General features: G+C 36.7%; 1 protein-coding gene across 8 annotated transcripts in view; it reads left to right on the top strand.

Annotated features, from left to right (window-relative positions):
- The window catches only part of MIPOL1 (mirror-image polydactyly 1), a 264,768-nt gene that overhangs the window by 75,519 nt on the left and 165,885 nt on the right, over nt 1-23,364 (top strand). For all 8 annotated transcript variants that reach the window (XM_084791654.1, XM_084791658.1, XM_084791651.1 and 5 more), the window contains 3 exons: nt 10,903-11,032; nt 19,756-19,789; nt 20,049-20,219. In XM_084791654.1, the coding sequence (XP_084647780.1) occupies nt 10,903-11,032; nt 19,756-19,789; nt 20,049-20,219 (335 nt within the window). The remainder of the gene's footprint in view (nt 1-10,902; nt 11,033-19,755; nt 19,790-20,048; nt 20,220-23,364) is intronic.

Genomic DNA, 23,364 nt, shown 5'->3' with positions numbered 1-23,364 from the left:
GCAAGTACTTTTCAATCTCAGCACACCATATGTGTGCTTGTGTGTAATGGTTGTGGTTAAGTGTTCAGACTTTGGATTCATACATATATATACATATATATATGTATGTATATTTTATTAATTTATTCATATTACATCTCAATTGTTAGCCTGTCCCTTGTATCCTTCCACTCTTCCCTCCCTCCCACTTTCCCCCTACTCTCCTCCCCTATGACTGTGACTGAGGGGGACCTCCTCCCTCTGTATATGCTCATAGGATGGTATATACCCACTTATATCTGGACATGTCCCATGAAAGTCTTCACTTACAAGGAAAGTGGGACAGAGGGGAGGACATCCTATTGTCACTCTAGGTGAGAGAAGCATGGGAGAATGTAGAAATAGAAGGATCCAGAGGGTCCTAGAAACCTACAAGAAGAACATTATGATAAGCGGATCTGGGCCCAGCAGTCCTGCTCAAACTATGGCACCAGCCATGGACAATACATGCAGTAGACTTTGAACCCTTACTCAGATCTAGCCAATGGACAGGACATTCTTCACAGTTGAGTGGAGAATGGGGTCTGACTTTCACCTGAACTGTGGTGCCCCATATTTGACCACGTCCCCTGGATGGGGTGGCCTGGTGGCACTTAGAGGAAGGATAGCAGGCTGCTAAGTATAAACTGTTAAAACACAAGAAAGTTTGCTAATATCTATAAGGAACTATTTGGTGGTATACACCTGCAATCTTAGCATTTGGGAGGATTCCAGTTCAGAGTTAGCCTGGACTATATACTTTGAGTTCAAAGTAGCTTGAGCTATATAAATAACTGCCTTAGAAAAAATTAACCTCTACAGAAAAGGAAAATAAAGAAGAAATGTATAGTAACGAGGTTTTTTTACTTTGCTTTTGAGAAACCTGAATTCCTCTCCATGTGTTTAAGAAATGTTTGTTTTATTGTCCCTATTGAAGACTTCTTATTTATTTTTGACTCATTTAAATTACACACATGTATAATATTATTTTACAACAATATTGATGACCTGCAAACATAATGGTATATCTTAGAGAAAAATAGCTGAATTATCAAATATTTACACTGTTAATGTATCTCTTTTCCACTAAAAAAAAGTGCCTACACTCTGAACATTTAAAGATTGTTTTAATTCAGTTGAGTTTAACAGTAAGGCATTTTGTGCCCTGATTATACTCACTAAGTTTTTATAATGTTAGTGACCTATTTTTAACTTATAAGAATGTGCTGTTCAATTAAATCTTTTCTCTATTTTAAAATTTCCATGGCACTTATTGCCTCATATTTATTGTCTCTTTGTAGTATTTTTGCTATTATGCAGTTAATGTGACAATTTTCTGTAACAGTATTTTTCAGTAGTATTTTATAATGTTTAAAATATTGATATTTCTTCCAAAGCCTTATTTTTATTTCTTAACAGCTCGCGTTAGAGACAGTGCTGTATGTGTTAGTTATTTCCTTTCTTGAATGTCATCCATTAAAGATTAGCTGAGGACGGTTGAAGCATGGCGAGATTATGAATGACAGAGCAACTCCTGGAGAATAATAATCAGTTTTTGGTATTTAATGCTGTTTGACTTTTGCAGACACATTTCTTATTAACCTTTGGTACAAAGAGAAATCCAGGTTCCTGATATCTCATGGAGAAGATGAATTTGAGATCCTCTTCCAATTAAACTGAAATAAAGACAATATTGGATTTTAGCCAAAAGAACTCCTTAGTTTTTAAGTCTCATGTTTATATGTCTACTATCTACCTTTCTATCTATCTATCTATCTATCTATCTATCTATCTATCTATCTATCTGACTATATTTTAACATATAATTTAATGGTTATATATTTTGCAAAGCTTACTTCTATTGACAGTGCACTCACAGTGCCTTTTCACTTTAGATACACATCCTTTTCTGAACAGCTACATTAAAATTATTTTACATATTAAGATAGTTCATTCTTATTATAGTAGAGGATGCAAATTTGCTTTTCTGAAGAGCTAAGAAGTTTTATTGTGATTGTTAAGAAGATGAAAACATAGTCCTTGAATCTCACAGCCCTGTTTTCCTGTTCAGTAACAATATACACACTTAAAATATAGTTTATAAATACACACATATAGGACTCCTGACTTGGTAATATGGAAAAATAAAAGTTGTGCCACAAGAAAATACTGGTTTTTTTTCCCTCTGAAATTGAAAATCACTCCACAAATTTATACACACACACTTTGTGCTATGTACAAGCCTGTGCTCTTACATACACAATACACTCACTCAATAGTCATATTTTTTAGATCATAAAATATTGAAAAATCAAATCCAGACTTAAAAAATTGTAACAGTTTGTTCTGTAAATATGGTTCTGACTGTCATTGTGATACCACCAAGAGATGCATCAGGTTACTAGGGTTTACTTACTCTTTTCAGGCCTAAGGCAATTTCTATTTTAAAGTTTTGAGGAACAATTTATGCTAAGGAAGGTAAATTAGATATGTAAAACACATCATATCTATTTTAGGAATATGCATGTGCTCCTTTCATAAAGCACTTGCCATTTTTGCAAGGAGTCCATTTCACATCACGGTGTGTCCGAAAGGTTGTTGACTCTCATGTAAAACTGCAACAGTGGATAGTCAGAGAATTAAAGATCTGTTTATGACGACTAAGCTTTTACAAGCTATGTTCTGTATAATATGTGCACTTGGTTATGCTGATGGTCTTCAGTGGCAATATTGTCAATAATTGTACTGATTTCTTCTCTTTAATTCAGCCTACAATATTTAAATTGCTACCACACATATGTTACAAACAGATACTTTTCACTGAGAAATATTCTTCAAATTATATGACTTAGGGGATCATGATCCAGTGTTTAAAGTAGAATATTTTTCAGTACACAATCTCTTTCCTACTGTGTTTTTAAAGTGCTTTGAAAACTGTAGACTATGGGTTTGTCAATAGACTTGGGTCTGCTAAGAAAATATGTACTCTGCTTTGACTCAATAAACTCATACTTAGTATGGTTCAGCTTCTTCATATTTACTCTTGCCCATATTAGAAAACAATTAGCTTACTAAACAAATTTGAGTATTTGGTAGTGGTGGGGTGAGAGTGATCCTCTCTGAATCGTTCTCATTTGAGTAAGAATTATAGGGTATTTGATAACCATGTTTAAAAATGGAGATATCCAAATATTATTGTAAACACCCAATGATTTGTTTTACCTACAATATAAGTATTTTACTTGGTTGGCTTACATAGTAGCTAATAATATTTGTTAATGTAATTTAACTGCTGTGAACCTTTACTGAACAAATATTGAAATTTATTCAAGTCAAAGAAAGAATCTCTAATGACTTTTGTTAAAGCTTCTATTTAATAGTTAAGGAGAAAAGTTTGTATGACATACGAGATGCAATTAACAGTAGATTTTACATTTAATAAAAAGAAAGAAGCATGCGTATTTGCTTTATTCATTCCATCATAATTTGCATTAGAGCTGTGGGTGTTTAATGAGCAAATTCCAACTAAAATGCTATATTGATTTTTTAGTGAACTTTGTAATAGCCATCTACCTTGGAAAAGCTTAGTGTTTACAATTAAGTTTTCTTTACTGAAAATATTTGAGTGTTGCATATTGATTCTTTGAAAGTACAGAATTCTAGAAAGAATTGGATGGTTTATAGACTCTCAAATTCACATATAATCTAATAGGTGTTTTGAAATCACAATTTAGTAATATCTTAATTTTGAATACATTTCTTATTAATCACAATACCAGATTTAAGTTTTAAAATTTCTATTTGTATTAGTGTTTTGCCTCTATTTATTTTTGTGCACCATGTCTGTGCTTGACCTTTCAGAGGCCAGAAGAAGGCATCAGATACACTGTAACTAGAGTTATAGGTCATCTTAAACCACCTGATGTAGATGCTGGGAACCAAACTGTGGTCCCCTGAAAGAAAAGAAAATGCTCTTGACTGCTGAGCTAGCTCTCTAGTCACATAACCAGAATGTGAGTGTAGCATGTATGTATGTGTTTGGAGCATTTTAAATTCAACATTTAAATGTCTACATATTAATCTTGAGGTACGCGTATAGATTTTGGATTTTAAATAATCTTATAAAATTAAGCCTAATTTTGCTAACCATATAGCACCAAATAAGCATTTATTCCTTTTATTAGGTACCATCTTATGTAAAATGAAGTACAGCATGCAATACATGCGCTATCTGTGTTGTTAGCGCATACAGGGAATATGAGTTCAAGTCCAGCTTGAGATATAGAAATGTCATGTTTGATAAATAAATTTAATAAGAAATCTGGTCACACTTTATAGAAGCAATAAGAAATCTGTTGGCATTTAAGCCAGTAGTTTTATATTGTATACAAAAATTTCCCACAGTATTCAGCATGATAATATATATGTGTGTTAATTTGCAGTTTCATTACTATTTTACGTCCTATTTGGCTTACATACAAGTAGTTTATAATTTAAAAAATTAGAATAGCATGGTATTTTGTACAAACTATGTCATCATGATAATGCTGTTTGCAATGAGCTTTTAATAAGTTTTCTGTTTGCATTTATTTCTTATTTTGCTGCCCCTATAAAATACTGAAAAAGAGGAATTTTAAATTTTGTTTTTATATATAAATTGTCAATCAAAATCAAAGTTAAATTTTTTATTTGCTTATATTATGTGTATGACTGTTTTTGCCTGGTGCTCAAAGAGGTCAGAAATAGTCATTGGATCCCCTAGAAATGGAATTTTAGATGATAGTGAGACACTATGTAGCTACTTGCAACCAAATCTAGGTCCTCTGCAATTGCACCAAGTGCTCTTAACTCCTGAGCCATCCCAAAATCACTGTTTTTTCTTCTGAGACAGGGTTTCTGTGTGTGTAGCCTTGGCTGTCCTGGACTTACTTTGTAGATCAAGCTGTCCGCAAACTCACAGAGATCTATCTGTCTCTGCCTGCCCATGTGCTGGAACTACAGGTGTGCACTACTGAGCCCAGCCCTAAATCACATTTTAATATACTTTGAAATTAAGTCTTATTTTGAGTATGTCAGTTAAGTGTTTTGACTAAACTAGTGAATTAAAATTGTTATTTGTTTAGGATCCTCTTGACTCTTATTTGATCAAGACTTTTTTGTCTAATTTGAAAGCAATCAAGTGGTTTTATTACTTTCTTTTTATATACTTGCACTATGACTCAGATAATTCCAGATATTTTTTTAAAAAGTTGATAAACTTTAGGAAAGTGATGATTAACAGAGCATATTGATCATGTACCATGCTGCTACTATACTATGTATGACTGTGTTTTATTTTTCTAAGCTATTAAGGGTCATTTTATGGGAAGACAGTTATTAGTTTTAGAAGGAAAATAAATATTTTGGGGTACTACCTTCTAGATAAAAGTTTCTGTCAGATTTGCAAATTGATTCATGGTTGTAGAATAGTCTAGATAAAGCTAGCTACACAGCAGGAGGAAATGGAAGAGCTTAGGTGATGATGCAAGATTTCCCTCCAAACAGTGGTCCTCAACCTCCCTAATCCTGGGACCCTTTAATACAGTTCTTTATGTTGTGGTGACACCTAACCATAAAATTATTTCATTGCTACTTCATAACTATAATTTTACTACTGTTATGAATTATAATGTAAATATCTGATATGCTGGGTATCTGATATGGACTCTCAAAGGGGTTTAGAAACACTGCTCTAATGCATGTGTTAATTATTGTGATGTACTTTGTAGGCAGTAGTTTGTTTTGGTTTTTCAGGGGGGGTTTTATATGCTGTTTTCACATTTATTTTCAGGCAAAGTATTTGATTTATCTCACGATATTTTCCTTGATGCAATAGCTAATTTATTACCTAAACTTTAAGATTACTTGTCATCTTTTAGTTTTTTATTCCTCTATTATTTATTTAAAGGTATGTGTGTGTGCGTGCGTGTGCGTGGGCGTGTGCGTGTGCGTGTGTGTGTGTGTGTGTGTGTGTGTGTGTGTGTCCAGGTATCAGAGGCCCAGAAAAGTACACTGGATCCCAGGAGCTGGAGTAATGACAGCTGTGACCTGGCCAACAAGAATGTTGAGAATCTGTAATTGGGAATACTGACTGTTAACCTGAGTACATTTGTAATCAACTAAAACTCATGCCTTTAACCCCAACACTCAGGAGGCAGAGGCAGGTAGATCTCTGTGGGTTCAAAGCCAACCTGGTCTACAAAGTGAGTCCAATACAGCCAGGGCTACTACACAAAGAAAATCAGTCTTGAAAAACAAAACAAAACAAAAAAGAAAGGAGAAAAGAAAGGACTTCCAGGATCCCTGAGGAAGGATCCTGATAATATACATAAGAGTTTTACTGTAATATTTTTTCTCTCATCCTTCCCAGAGGGAATAATGGCCTATTGTAAGGGTAATGATATACTGGGAGAAAGAAAACACTCAGACTTTCCTGGGTCTATGAATGGGTTTTCAATTGATATTAAATCTAAGAGAACCTAAGAAGCACTAGGCCCTCTGGTTATAGTAGGAGATTATGAAGGTCAGGGGATTAGTACAGTCCAGTGGGTTCCAGAACTCTTTCTGTGATTTTCCTTCTAAACCCAGAGTGTATAGTTTGGATTTATATACTTAGAAGTTGGCAGAATTCTTACATGGTTCCCTGACCTGGAGAGTAAAGACTTTATGGTTGAAAAGCCCGTGGAAAATAGTGAACCAAAACTGTCTAGAGGAATGGGAGGTGCTTCCTACCTCATCTCCCATAAGTCTATCTGGACTGTGTAGAAAACAAATGGATCATGCAGAATGACAGTTTTCTATTGAAAAGTCATTCAAGTAGTGAATCCAATTGCAGTTACTGTACCAGATATTGTGTCCCTACTTAATCAGATCAACACATCTGGTTGGTGGGTATATAGCTATTGATCTAACAAGTGCCTTTATCTTGGTTCGCAAGGACCACCAGAAGCAATTTGCTCTTAGTTGGCAAGCCCAGCAGTCTATCTTTACAGTTGCACTTCAAGAGTATATTTAACTCTGCAGCCCGTGTCATAACCTGGTTTGAAGGGATTTGATCATTGATCTCTTTGAAATAATATCATACCCATCTACTATAATGAGGACATTATGGTCATTGGACCAAGTGAGCAGGAAATAGCAACCACTTTGGACTTAATAATGCATATCTGCATCAGAGGATGGGAAATGAATCCATCCAAAATTCAAAGGCCTTTGACCGCATTCAAATTTGTAGGATTCCAGTGATGTAGGCCATGTCTTCCAAGGGAAAGGTAAGTTATAGCACCTGGCCTCTCCCACCCAAGAAAGAAGAACAATGTTAGTGTTCCTGTTTGTATTCTAGAAACAGCACATTCCTCACTTGAATGTGTTACTCCAACCCATATACCAAGTGACTTAGAAAGCTGCTAGCTTTGAACAGGGCCTCTATAGGAAAAGGTTCTTCATCATGTCCAGACTGCTGTGTAGGCTGTTTTACCATTTGGACCATATGATCCAGCAGACTTAATGGAACTTGAGATGTCAGTGGCGGATTGGAATGTTATCTGGAGTCTTAGTCAGGCCCTTAGATGTGAATCACAGAAGGGACTTTGGGGATTTTGGAGCAACAACCTAACTATCATATGCAGACCACTGTCCTCCTTTTGAGAGACAGCTCTTGGTCTGCTATTATATCTTAATGGAAAATAAGAATTTGACAGTGGTTTACCAGGTTACCATGTGACCTGAGCATGTCATCCTGATGTGGATGTTATTAGGCTCATCAAACCATAGTACATAGGACATGTATAGAAGCAATCCATAGGGTCTGATTTACTGTTTGCAGGCACTGCTACAGCATTACAACCAGTGATATAGAACACAAGTTTAGGTAGTACATCTGGTTGTACATTTTGTTTGGAAATAGAAATGGCCTGATGTGCAGTTGTTCACTGATTGGTGGAGTGTAGTCAGTGGACTGGCTGGATGGTCAGGGACTTGGAAAGTGCACAATGATGAAAAAATGGTGAGAAAGATTATCTAGTGAAGTCTGTGGACAGATCTGTCCAAACGGGCAAAGGATATAAAGACATTTGTGCCCAAGTAAAGGCTTATTGAAAAGGGACTTCAGCTGAGGAGTTCAGTAATAAAGTAGACAAAATGACCCATTTGGGAGACAGTCTGCCCCTTTTCCCAGCCACCCCTGTCATTGCCTGTTTGGCCCAGGAATACAGTGGCTATGGTGGCAGAGGTGGAGGACTGAGTGAACTTCGCAACATGGGCTTCCACTCACCAGTGCTGACCTGGCTGCAGCTACTGCTGATTACCGGATCTGGCAACTGCACAGATCAACCCTGAGGCCCTGATATAGGACCATTCCCCGAAGTGACCAGTCAGCAGCCTGGTGACAAGGTTTCTACATTGGGCCCTTGCTTTTGTGGAACTTTTCACTAGAAAAATTACTTACTCTGTTTATTGATTTGTCATTTTTGGGTGTAATTTTTCTGCCCAAAGTACTATCTATTGACTTACAGAAGCCTCAGTACTTCACACAGCATTACCTCTGACCAGGGGTCTTACTTCACAGCCAAAGGAGGGCAACAGCAGGCTGAAGTTCATGGAACTCACTGGTCTCACCATGTTCCACACCATGAAGCAGGTGGCAAGTTAGAACCATGGAATGGCCCGTTTGAAGAAAGTTAGTGTCAATAAAGTGACAGTAGCCAGGAGAACTGGCCTAGGATTCTTCACAAACTGAATCATAGCATAAAAAATACATGCAGGTTCAACCTACATTCATAATGTAGTACAATTTCTCCCATAGCCAGGATCAAGGGGCATGCAAGGGAGTAGTTCCACTTACAGTCACCCCTCGTAACCCACCAGGAAGATGTTTGCTTTCTGTTCTCATCACCTTAAGTTGTGCTGGCCTAGAAGTTTGGATCTAATAACAGGAAGTCCTTCTGCCAGGAGACACAACAAACGTCATTGAACTGGAAGTTCAGACTTCGCCATGGCCACTTTGGGCTTCTGATGCCCTTAAGCCAACAGACTAAGAAAGGAATAACAGTGTTAGGTAGAGTGATTGGTGACCCAGACTCAGAAGAAGTTGGATTGCTTGTCTTCATTGGAGATAAAGAAGATTGTGTCTAGAGTACAGAAGGTCCTTTAAAGGCATCTCTTGGTGTTACTGTATTCTGTGATTATAAGTTCAATGGGAAACTACAAGAACCCCATCCAGTCAGGATGACGAATGGTTCATACCCTTTTGGGTCACTCCTCCAGGAGAAAAGCAAGACGTGCTGATGTGCTTGTTGAGAGTAGAGAAAATATAGAATGGGTAGTAGAAGATTATTACCAACCAAGGCCATGTGACCAGTTGTAGAAATGACTTGAAGTTTCCGTTATGTTGTGTTAAGAATGTGTTTGTGCATAGATTTATACATATTAAGGAGATATCTGTGTTTTCTTCTTCTGTGTCCTTATATAATGTGACATTAGTTGAGATAACATCAGTGATTATCATATTTATGATATTGAAGAGTGGTCCTCAAGGGATTTTGACACTTATTCCAAATATATAATGTGTTTGCCATTGTATATGGGATGGTTATGTCATGTTAGGCCTAATCAAAAACTGATTATTATTTTCATTTGGAAATTAAAGATCACATAGGAAATATGATTGTGTGTCATTGACAAAGGATGGACTTGAGATGCCTAAATTTGATTATCAAGTTGCATCTGAAATCAACTAAAACCCAAGCAGCTGGCCCTATTTGTGATTGTTTTTCTTGCTTGGATTGTTTGAAGTGGGAAGACTCAACCTAAATTTGAATCATTTAAGATCTGAAGATCTATCCTAAATCTGAGCCACACCTTTTTGGAGGAAGCTCTTTGCTTTGGTCTGCTTTCCCTTATGCTTGCTGGCAAGTTTCTCTATCCTGCTGCTGTAGCATTCCTTGAGGATATTTGAGCCTACTTCTTGAGAATTCCAACTTATACTGAAGACCACTAAGACATCCCGCTGTGCGGACTGACTTTCATCAGGAGACACTCAGTTTTCTTAGTGTGTTACATTTGCTTTCACAGAAAATCCCAAAATTCTTCAAGTTTTTGCTTTCTGCCACAGAAATATTTAATGTATCTCAGGTTTTATTACATTCACTGGCAGTTACCATTTCTGTGGTTTTTCTATCATTTTTAATACTTTCCTCTTTTTACCATTTTTTCATCTGTGGATTCATGCTTTCAAGTGTCTTTTTATTTTGACGTCATTAATAGAGGTCATGTTTAGGCAGCCATGTTGGGGACATTTTAGGGGTGTAGTTTCTGATATTACCAGGAGCTACAATCTCACAGCAAATACCGCATTCTTCTTCTGGCTCTTACAGTCTTTCTGTCCCTCCTCCGTTGTGTTCCCAGAGCCTTAGATGCAGAATTTGTTTTGTAGTTGTGTCAGTTGAGACTGGGATCCACAACTTTTCATTTTGATTGGTTGTGGTTGTTTGTATTGCTATCTGTAGCAGAGTGTTTTGATGAGGGTGAGGACCACACTGATCTCTGGGTGTAAGGACAGATGTTTGACAGTTGTCATATGCTATAGACATATTCATATAATTATAGCATTTCTGAGCCTTATTTTTTAACAAACTACTTTTTTAAAACTATATCTTGTAGCCTTTTCTCCTTTTACACATGCCAACTGTGTTCATTTCACAGTAGTTATTAAAAATACTTTTACAAGTCATTGGTAGAGGTTTAGTTAGATTAAAAAAATACCTTTAGAATAGTAGAATACTTTTGCTTTTATTTGTGTGTTTCTCCTTTATTTTTTAATTGGTCATAAGTTCTCTTGTTTTGTAGCTTTGGTTGAAGAAGTGTATTTTGCACAGCGAGAACGTGATGAAGCTGTTATGTGCAGACTGCAGTCAGCCCTTGAGGAGAGAGATGAAGCAGTTGCACGTGTGAAGCACATGGAAATGTCACTAAAAATGTGGGTATACGTTTAAAATTGTGTGTGATATCAGGGACGTTATAAAGTGTATAGATTTATGTGGTGGCTATGTAGTCACATGTGTTACTGATTCTTGTCATTACATAAAGACAATTCAAGTCCCTATGATAGTTTTCTTTTTTTATTCTCTTTTTTATTATTAATTTATTCAGATTACATCTCAATTGTTATCTCATCACTTGTATCTTCCTGTTCTTCCCTCCCTCCTGCTTTCACCCTACTCCCCTCCCCTAAGTCTATGACCAAGGGGACCTCCTCCCCCACTATATGGTCATAGGCTATCAAGCCTCATCGTGGTAGCCTGCTTATTCTTTCTCTGAGTGCCACCAGGCCTCCCCACCAAGAGGAAGGTAGTTTTCTAAAATTTAAGCATCCTCTGGTTTTTCTGAAAGGAGTGATAATCAAAATTTTAGAACTCATTTTGTCAGTATGGTTACTTCTTTAGAGTTCTGTTGTCAGTGTTCTTTCTCAACCTTCTCATGTGACTCTTCTCATCTCTTCCCCTTGGTTTCGAGTTTTTTATTTTTTGATTGTTTTTTAATATTTGTGCACCATGCTTAGGGGTGGGAGCTCATGTCTGCTTCTCCTCTAAGCACTGGGACCCTGTTTGTCTTGAGCCTGTGGATTCTGCAAAGTCTCGGTGAGTTCATATGTGTGTTAGTTCTGTTATGTCTGCACACCATTAGCAATAATGGTGTTAATGTTAATGATAAAGTGTTAATGATAAAATACAACTGAATGTAAGAGGCTGAATTTTTGGTAACTTGCTTGAGTCTGTTAGGTAAATAAGACCATGTTTAGGAATTCTAGAAGTACCTTCGAATTTTAATGTCTAATACAATTTCTTATTATTTTAAAATATTTATAAAAATTTTATTAATTTATTTAATTGTGTTGAGGTGGGACGGGTGGTGAGAGGTACAGAATAGGTATGGTTCACAATATATGTATTGTGGTCGTGATAGTCTTTGGAACTTAAATGTCTCCTCCCAAAGACCCGTGTGTTAAAAGATTGGTTTCCATCCTGTGGCTGTATGGAGAGGTGATGAAACCTTTCAGAACTATGATTTCCAGAAGGGTAGGTCACTTGAGGATATTCCAAAGTGAATATTGGGAATATTGGGACCCCAATCCCTTCCTCTTTCTGCCTTTGCTTCCTTCTTACCACAAGGTCAGCTGTCTCCATCTCTGCATGCTCCTTGTCATGGGCTACCTCACTGGAGCCAAAAGCAACAAGGCCGAAAATAAACCCTAGCCTCTTATAAATTGATTGTCTTGTCTGAAATATTTAATCACAGTGTCGGAAAGCTGAATAATAGCCTGAATGGTGCACTTTGCCCTTTTAGTTGCTGGTAAATACCCCAAGTATTGTATATCTTGGCTATTGTGGTAGCTCCACAGTAAGCAAGGGAATGTAGTTATTTTTGATATATTGATTATGTTTTTGTATATATACTCAAAAGTAGATACTTGGATAGTATAGTAGTTCTTTTTTTTTTAGATTCTTCACTACTGTTCTGTATAATTGATACATCAGTTTATGTTCCTACCAATAGTATATGAGCTCATGTTTTCCTGCATTTTCCCTTGCAATTTTTTTCCATTTTTGATTGGGATAAGCTGACTCATGGAGGGTCCGTTTATATTCTCTACTAGTAAAGCCTAGCAGCTTTTCATAGACTCATTCACCATTTTAACCAATAAGAAAACCTTATTCGAAACACTGCCTCCTTGTTTGTCTGTTTAGATATAAACCCAGTTATCTACAAGGATAAGTGCTTTGTGATGTGTTAGTTTACCTACAATATTAATTTTATTAAACTCTTGTTATTTCCTAGAGGAAGTATCATGTAGAAGTAAGAGCAATGACTCTGGTTCCAGTGAATTGTCCTCAAAGCTTAGATTTGTCGCCTCCTAGCTAATTACCTACGACATGACAGATTACCCAGGGTTTATGGGACTAGGTCACTTATCTTTCATATAGATAAAATTGGGCCTACATAATACAAGTTGTTGCTTGTTACAGAAGTCCAGTTCACAAAAGATAAATAATCTCATTTCATAAGGGAGGATTAGGGGAATGGCAGAGTAGACTGGAAAAAGCAAGACTTACACCCAGTAGTGCAAACATTAAATTTTGCAGCTCTGCATTTGGCACCTGTGGCATATGGTCTCAGGATATAGATTCTGAAGGGCTTCAGTTGATCTGTCCTTATGGTTATCTTAGCTACTTTACTAATTGCTATGAAGGAAATGCCTGGCAAACGCAACTTAAAAATGGACGGCTTTATTTGATCTTGCAATTTGATAGGAGGCAGTCTATTATGGTGACACAAGTGTGGTAAGAGAGAAAGGCAGATGGTCACATGACATTGACAGTGAGCCAATACAGAAAGTTAAATGCTGATGCCCACCTCACCTTTTTCTTTGTATTCAGCCAGAGGCCTGTGCTCATGAACAGAGTCCGTTTAGGCTGGATCATGGTCGTACCCCCTCAGTGGAGCCTGTCTACAAAATGCCTTATGACATTCACACAGGCTAGTCTTCCAGGAGATGCTAGATCCTGTTAGGGCCGCACCCAGGACTAAGCACCACAGGTGTCCTACAGCTGGCCACACACATGCCTCTCTGATGGGCTGTTTCCACAGCACCTGCAGATTTCCATTCTTCCTGAATCTTCAGCATTCTGGGTTCTCTGTCATAACTGGATTCACCGCATAGGTTCTCATATGAGCCCCTTAGAGGCTTAAAGATGCAGTGGAGTTACACATATCCTAACCTCTCAAGCTTTCTCAGAAGTGCTGATCCAATCCTCTAGGTTGCATAACTTTTCTTAGGAGATGTGGACAAATGTCTGTTCATTCCAGATAGGGGCCTGACCATAAACCAAAGAAACAGTTCCACCCATCTGCTTCATGCCAATCCATTTTTTGGAGTTAGTTCTGAACATGAGCATAAAAAAAAATGGGTGACTCAAAGAGCTACATAACTACCAAGCCTGCTCCAGTGTGAGTAATAACTTATGAAAACTACACCCCTAGAGATCTCTGTAAATCTTACTTGTAGTTCAGGTTGTCTGAGAATTTCCTCTCCCTAATAGTCATTACTGCTTTTAAGGTCTTAAGGAGTGGATCTATGAATCCTTTAAGTCTCATTGACTTCTGAAGTTTTCTGTGCCTCCCTCCAGGAGGGAATATTTCAGTTCTAAGGATATAGCTATACAGTACTTAGCCCCATAGATTGTTCATTCTGAATGTCTCTAAAACAGATTCACTTGGAGGACCCCATGTTGTGTTGCCAGACCACTTTGCCCTCTGATTGATGGGGTGGCTGAACTCTGTACAAAAGTTACCTAGACCTAGGCATGTGGTGCATGTTTTAGCCCCAGAATTGTAGAAGCAAAGGTAGATGGATATCTGTGAATTTCAAGAAATCTGCTCTATATAGTGAGTTCTAGGCAAGTCAAGGCTGTGTAATGAGACCCACGTTTTCTAGAAACTCAGTCCAATAAGGGTACTCCTGAGGCTTTCTTTCTTGACACCATCTTTTCATAAAGTACCTTTCCTATTATTCCAGGGGAAAGTACACAGCATTTAATAACATTGGCTATTTTGTTTCATCTGCTTTTTTCTACCCTTTTCCCCACCACCCTCTGCCCCTGCCCCAGGTACACTACTTTTCTGGCCAAATTGTGTTTTTCAATTTCTCTACATTCTGCTCATGACTCTTACAATAAACCTAGCTAAAATTTGACAGTGATGGCTATGCTGTAGGTTGGGTTTTATACTATCTTGATATTTCTTCACCAAATAAGTCGTCCCATATTTTAAAATTTCTGCTCAGGTTGAAATTCTTTACCCATTGGTAACACAATGACATATAGTTCAATTGTCAATAGAGTCCTGTTCTAGCCTAAAATCTCACAAGCCTAGCTTTCACTGAATACATTTTTCCTAGTGATGTGGTCTTTATATTCCTACCAGAATCACCCATTAACTACTACTTAATAGCATTCATCGGTCACTTCAACTCTTGCATGTTCCTCCCACAAAGTTGTTCCAAAAGCTTAAGAACCTCGTGTTATGTTTATCATATTGACAAAGCCACTTCTCTGCATCAGATTTCCGTATTAGTGACTTTTGTGTTTCTGTGACCAGGATGCTTGATAGAATCAACTTAAGAAATCAAGAGTTTATTTTGGCTCACAGTTCAGTGGGTTTCAGTACACTGATGAGAAAAAGAAGGTGTGGTGGGGTGGCTCAGTCCACAGAAGTAGGAGTATATGGCAGTGCCAGTCACTTTGCTGTAGATCAAGCCACAGAAAGGACAAGGAACAGGGGATCCAATACAGCCTTTGAAGTTCTGTTCCTAGTGCCCTACTTGAGTCAGGTGGGCCTCCTACAGATTGCAGGGCCACTGCGAACCATCTGGGGAACCAACACTCAAAACATGAGCTGTAGCTGACTTTTTGCTACTTTATTGTGTTTTTTATCTACAACTCTTCTCCACCTTTATTCTACCCTTCCAGTCCCCCAATAGTAGGTAGGAGAGAAAGAAGATTAGAGGGAAAAGGGGGCGTGGATATGGTTAGACTACTTCCTGATGGTTAGGGCCATTGATTTCCTTGGAATTCCATGCAATTTCTTCTTGTTGTCTTTTTGTGACAAACCAGAAGACACCACAACCACCAGCAGTAGTGGGCCTTGCAGCCCTTTTTTGGGGCTCTTGCATTTGCATACGCTCTCTAGTGTCCCCAGAATTCCACATATCACACACTTGCAGAAATTATCTGCAACTAGCAAAATCAAGCCCCACTACTGCATGACACAGATCATAGTTAGCTGCTGTGGACAATCTGAAGCAGCTCCATATCTGACGTGAAACAAAAACATGCTTCCATAACATTTCTGTGAGAAATCAAAAGTTATCACTACAGTGAGTCTTATGGGAAATAGTTCAGTTTCAAACCATGAGCGTATGTGGTCCATTTTTAGGTAAGTTTTTCAGAAGGTGTAAGGTACTTGTGTTATTTTTTGTTATTGTTGTTTTTCTATATGCTGGCAGTCATTCTGTGACCAGTGATTGTAAGGCCTATCATTGCATCATGGTTTTTCAAAAATACACTTTTGTGAAACATAATTTGGTTATATGTATGTGGGTTTTTATAGACTTGATTGTATTGTTTCATTTATGTGTTTATCTTTTTGCCAGTTTTATATAGTCTTAATTTATGAATCTCTTATGCTTTAAAATCATATCACCCATGTACCTCTTCTCTTTTATTACAAAATCATGTAATTATTCTAGTACTTTTACCTCCAAAAATATATTTTAAAATCAATTTGTTTTTATCTGTAGAACATTTTTTCTTGATTCAAATGTTTTTATTTGTGTCACATATTTTGGATCACAAACTCTTTATCATTTGAGGTCATTGTTCAGCTTTTTCCTATTGGCCTAACTTTCAGAAAAGAAAAAAAGTAATATTGATGGATCAAGGGATAACTTAAGAAATGTGACATTTCATGCCTGGGTTTTTCACTTAGACTGCAAAGTTGTCAGTCAGAATTTGCATGGTATAGGAAATCAATTGAAACTTGAGCCCGGGAACATTTACTTCAGCAAAATTCTTAACTAATTATCATAACTATGTTATGTTAGACTGTAGTCAGCATTATTGTGAGTTTACAGATGGTTAAGATTCTTTTGTATATTTGTAAACCCTATATCAGTGAGGTATAATCTATTGTTTATTGGCTGTATTTTATATAATGTCACCCATTGCTTTGAATCTTTAATTAAGCCAGAAATTGTTTTATACATGCTTACAGTAAACTTTATTAACCAAGGATCATTCTTTATATAAAACTGAAAACCTTATATATTTTAAATAGTTGTTTTATATTATTTATTTTGATTCTGTCATGTAGCGTGGTCACAGAAACACATTGTGAAACAGTACATGGTTTATTTGTTGGAGACTTTGGTTAATTGAAAACAATTTTGTTGTTTCTTACTTCATTTTAGCAAGATGATGATTGATGTAGTTCAGGATATTATGTGAAATATATTGACTTGCATCTTATAATATATTAATAATTAAAAATATGGTCTCACCTTTTAATACTCCATGTCAGGGAGAGGTGGTGATTATGTTATACATACAACCTGTCACCTGTATCTGTAAATAAAGTGCAGTTGCTACAGTCCAGGCACACCCGTTTACTTGCCTGTTGTCTACTCATGTTTTAGCACTACAAAAGCAAGATTTAGGAGGTAAGACTGAGAATGTAAACTAACCCCAAAATATTTAGTGTCTGCCTCCTAAAAGGAAAAAATATTTATTCCCATTCTGATTAATTTAATTGAGATAATATTATGTCAGTATCATTTGATGTCTCTGATCCCAAAACCTCATAAGCAACAGATAGAAACAACAGCCTTTTTTCTTTCTAATTTAAGTTAATATTAATTTTCCTTGAACATATACAAAACCTTAAATCTCAAGCTTTTCCCAGATTAATTTTAATTACTGATGATGATGATGATGATGATGATGATGATGATGATGATAATAATAATAATAATAATAATTATAAACACAATTGAGAACAAAAACCAAATTGGTTGGCTTTGCTCACCTCTACTCATCATGTCAGATCTAACACACAGGACTCACTAAAAGCAGTTCAATTTATTTACTAGCAAAGTAAGAATAATTACAGATTATTTTATGACTATTTACACAAATTATTTCAAGTCTGAGAGATAAGTTCACATGCCTGGTAACTACTTAGCCTTTGATAAACAATCAATTTTAACTTAAAAATTGTTCATTATTAGCTGTGTGGATTTTAATAGTAGAATAAATTCAGTTATCTCGAATGTTAAAAATGTGATCAGTTATTAATTTAAAACATTTGAGTTCTTTATTTCCCTCTTTTTAAAGTAACAATTTCTCATATTTCAGTACCCCCAAAACAACTACACATATTCTATAGAAATTCCATATACTTTATATTCTATTAGTTATCTCAGATATACAAATTACTTAAGAAACCTATATTATTATTATTGTTATCTGGTTTTATATAATTATTTGAAACTAAAAATGCAACTTATTGCCATACTTATCAAAATCTTTTAAATATTCCCTGAAGTCTGCCAATTAAAATGTATATAATCTATCTATTCACATTTTAATTTTATGTTAACAGGAAATTTTTAAATAGTTATAATGATTTTATTTTGGAAAGTATAATGATCAGACCTTAGTCTGATTTCACCTGCAAAAGATTGACACTAAGCTATTTCGCAGTATGTGGTTCCATTTAAACTTTTTTAAGCTAACCGGTAAGTGAAGGTAAAGGCTACCAACATTCAAGTACTTTCACTGTGACCATAAGTACAAAAATTCTATAATACTTTTCTGCTATGCTTTTGAGATGAGTATAAAACATTTGGTTACTTTGAAATTTTTTCCAACAAGCTTTTACTAAACAGTGTGTTTGAAAATGTAATTTATTTTGGAGAAACTCTATAAAGGACAAGAATATTCATTCTTCTGGAGATGTGAATTGAAGCAACTGCCAGACGCTTGAGCCATTCTTCATATGTAACTAGGGCCACTAGGCCTTAGCTATGGACGCCAGTATGTCAGAGTATACAAATGTAGCTTTTTCTGCTTATATGTTTTTCTGTTAAATTTATGTGTTTAGTAAACAACTACCTTTCCATGATGCTAGTAATTTTTTTTTAACCAATTATGAAATTTGGAACAAATTCGTAGCATATTTACCAATAGTCTTTGTTACTATTTTTTTTTACTACTGGCCTTTTTTGTGGTCAATATTAAATCCCAGAAGAACACATATTAAGAGGGCCTTAGAACACAGGAAACTGATCTGGAAACTTTTTAGTACAACTTAAAAATAATCACAATTATTTATAAATCTCTGTCATTTGCTAATATCCATCACACATTGCCTTAATTATGTTTACTAATATATACATATGTGTTTAATATCAGTGCATTTATTCAGTTTATTCATATTAACAAGCATTTTAGTAAACATAATTTTTAACCAGAAAATGTATTTATGAAGAAAAATTCTCTTTCTCTTTCAATTGAATGATTCCATAAAATATGAGCATGGAAAAAGTAGTCATCTAAAATATGGTCCAATTTTTGTCAGCCTGTATATTTGGTGTGTATGTATAGCAGGTACAATAATACATTTTCAGATTTAATTTAGTGTAGTTATTTGTTGTTGCTTTTGAGGGACTGTAGTTAAACTTTGTAATACGACTGCTTGCTTTGTTTTTACATGTGACAGTGTCCAAGAAAAGAAAGGAAATAGTTTCTGGTAGGAATTGAAAGAACAGGAATAAATATGATGAGAAAGACTGCTTCTATCACTGGGGAACTTTCCTCATCTAAACACATATGAACAATTGATCCTTGTAGTCGTATATAGCAGTAAACATTAATAACTTAACAGTCTGAAGTCAGAGCAGAAGATAGGGAGCATTATTGAAAGATGGAGTCGAGCAGGTGCCACTTTAATATGTTCAGTGTCATGGTTGACTCTAAAGACTAGTCGAATGAAATTACTTGAGGTTCTAAAGATTTAAAAAGCGAACTCATTTTGCCGCACTAAAGAAATGCTACTGATCAGGCTTTCTGTGTCCCTTTTTTCTAGGCTAGAAAATATTAACCCTGAAGAAAATGACATGGTAAGCCATTCTCTGAGGAGATTTCTTGATGTCAGTCTTATATCTTAGAGGCTTAAGTTCAATTGAGTGGGTTTCAAGAACTAAGATGTGGGAAAAAGAAGAATTGACACACTAATAATGTACATCTTTGCTGCAATATGAAAATTCAATAACTTCACTCAGTCAATTTACAATTCACATGTGCCTATTAATTAAAACCCTATATTAAATAAAATATATTAAAACCTCATGTCTGACTAACATATAATGGTGTTGGTAGACATTACAGGAATTACTGAACAGAATAAACAATGCAGACACTGGGATAGCTATTGAGAAGAATGGAGCTGTAATTGTGGATAGAATCTACAAGGCCAAGGACTGTAAAAAGAGAATAACTGCAGAAGAAATGAGTGCAGTGATCGAAGAGCGGGACGCGGCTTTAGCTCAGGTAACTGCTGGACCCAGAGGAGCCCACAGGTGCCATTTGTTTTCTGTTTTAAAGCCCTGAAACAGTGCAGTTTGCTCAGATTTCTTTATTTCCCTTTTAGAATGTTTTGCTGTCATAAAGAAATGCATTTCTTGTGACATTTCACACACACACATCATTATATTTTGTTCTTATCTGATCTCTAATTCACACTAATTTACAGTATATAGTCAATACCGTGATATTAGAATATATTAAAATATTTTCATTTTTGGACCACTTTTATGAATATGCATCCTCTTTAAAAATATAATTTAGTGAATATTTTTCTAGTAAAACATGTCTTATAAAATGTTAACTTGCCATAAACTATACTTGGATTTGTTAGTCACTTTTATATTACATTTCTTGTTTGCATTGCTGTTTTGTAAGTGCTAAGAATGTTTTGGGATTTTTATTGTTGTTGTTTTTTTATTTGTTTTTATTCCCACTGCCTGTGCTGACACATTTTTGGGTCAAAATAAGCATTTTCTGTTATGAACATACTGACAGCTTCCTGGTCTAACTCTGCTCTGAGTCCCTCCCTGAGGCTACTGGGAAGGCTGCTCCTCTTCAGGACTTTCGGGCTCTCCATAACAGTCACTGGGCCTGCATGCTGAGTCCTCTTTTGTGTATATTGGTTTTCGTCCTTCTGTCCTTCTGTCCTTTGCAAACACAAGCTTGAAACTATACACAAGACAATACCGCTCAGTATACATTGCAACTGCAGTTAACACATAGGTGCTGTTACGTTCCTTGCTTGGTCACCATTTTAAAATCTGCCTCACCATTTCTGTCTCCCTCTACTCCTGCCAGGACACCAGCCTCTTCTTTCCTCTCCCTGACGTGTGCTGTGTACTCATCATTCCATTTACTTGGCGGTCATGTCCTGTTCTTGTTACCATTCTCCACTTCAAGCATCTCCATTTGTGGCCTCCAACTTTCTAGCTCAGAAGTGAAACTCGGATTCCACCAAGTTTTCAGCTTCCCTAGCACCTGGATCTTGTTGACTCTCTTTTTTTTTTTTTAATCTAAACTCCTTCATGTCTATTTCTCACCTAACTTTCTTAGCTTTCTTGGTTTGCCATAACTATCACCAACTTTCATATAACTTCAGTTCTCTCCTCTTTATCAACTAATTTTGTTATTTAATTATCATACATGTGTATAATGTATTCTGGTTACTGTCTTCCTCATCCACTCTTACCTTCCTTCAATCCCTGTTTTCACTGCCCAGATTCACAATTGTGTCTGTGTGCATGTGTGCGTGTGTGTGCGTGTGTGTGTGTGTGTATGTGTGTGTGTGTAAGAGAGAGAGAGAGAGAGAGAGAGAGAGAGAGAGAGAGAGAGAGGAATAGAAACAGAGAGAGACAGACAGACAGATTTTGTTTAACCAGGGTTATTTGTGGTACAGACAAATTGGAACTACGCATTGGAGTTTGGTGTTGGGGTCACAATATTCTCTTCTAATCTGTCAGTAGTTCCACAGTGGCGCATAGGGCTCACTGTGTCCCTTTCCCCATATGTGATTGTAGAAAAGCCCATTCTCGTTCTAACCAGTGCAGTCATGCACAGTGCTGCAAGTTTCTGATGGAGCAGCTTTGTTTTACCAAGGAGACTCTTCACCGCTGTTCTCCTTGCTTTCTGACTCTTAAGTTGTTTGTGCTCCCTATTCCACAGTGCTCCCTGAGCCTCACAGAGATGGCGTACATACCTTGCTTTGGGCTGAGTGCTCACCCACTATGTAATTCTCAGCACCTTGTGCTTTGCAGCCATGTTTCTCAGAAATAGCTCAGTGTTAGCATGTTTCCTTTCCTCTTCTTTTGTTTTACTCACCAGGTACAATGAAAGCCTGCTTAATCTCCCTTCATTTTCGCAGCTTGCATGGCAAGGGGAATTCATACAAAATCAAAGACTGAACTGAATTTCATGACCACTGTAAACAAATAGGCTCTTACTGCTTTGCAGCCTTCTTTCCTTTCAGTAGTACCCTGTGGAGGACATTGTCATTCTTCCTCCTTAGCTAACCCTCTGAAGTTCATCCAGAAAGGGAACGTTGCATGTTCCTAGCCATTTCTTCTTCTCTCAGCCTCTTTGCATTTGACCTGTGTCCTCTACTGTTTCCCATTACATCAGTGGTTCTCAACCTGTGGGATGTGACGTTTTTGGGAGTTAGATGACCCTTTCACAGGGGTCACCTAAGACCATCATAAAATACAGATATTTACATTACAATTCATAACAGTAGCAAAATCACAGTTATGAAGTAGCAATGAAATAATTTCATGGCTAGGGTCACCACCACATGAGAAACTATTAAAGTGACAAAGCATTAAGGAGGTTGAGAAGCGCTGCTGTGTATCTGATTTTACTGTGTGCCTCCATTTAAAGACAGCCTCTTTATTTCACTTTTAGTTCATATAACTTCTGTCTTGTTAGCAATTACCAATTAACCATGTGTTTTCTAATTCATAAAATGTTTTTCATGAATTCAATTTCTCTTTCCAAGATGCGATGCTCTCTGTGGTGACAGGAGGTGTATCTTGTCTGCTTGAATTTCACTCCTGTACTTTGGTGAGATCTCTAAACTGAGACCTAAGTGGTCGTAAGGACTCCATTTCCAAGAGATCCTGTATTCTAATGCCTGTCTCCTCTCATTCTAAGACTTTAAAACACTGTTGTTATAATGAAAGGAAATGCCAGTTGTTCTATTTTATGAGTGAAGATTCAGGAGCCAGATGCCGGGGTGAAAACTTGCTAGTGCAGAAAAGCAGAGGAAGCACCCGGCTGACCTTCCTACTTAGCTTACATCCCAGAAGGAAAAGCCAAAGAGCCTGCTAGCTCACCTGACGGCCCAGGAGGAAACGGCGTGCTAGCTCACCTGATAGTCCAGGAGGAAAAAGCCAAAATCTAAAAACCAAAGAGCTAAAGAGCTGAAGAGCTAAGGAGATCCTTTTTCTTCTCCACACTTCTTAAATACCCTTCTCTCAAAGTTCCTATTATCTGTTTAATCCCTGTCAGCTGGTTTCTTGCTCCACCTGTTGACCTAGGGTTAATTTTATTAAATCCTGTGTACAGAAAGCTCTTGCTTTAAAGGTGTGGGAGGGCTGAGCCACACCATAATTAC

The sequence above is a fragment of the Acomys minous genome (genome assembly GCF_964271855.1).
Source record: "Acomys minous genome assembly, chromosome: 8".
Lineage (NCBI taxonomy): Eukaryota > Metazoa > Chordata > Mammalia > Rodentia > Muridae > Acomys > Acomys minous.
Note: the sequence above shows the minus strand (reverse complement) of the source record. Positions and strands in the feature narration are given on the sequence as shown.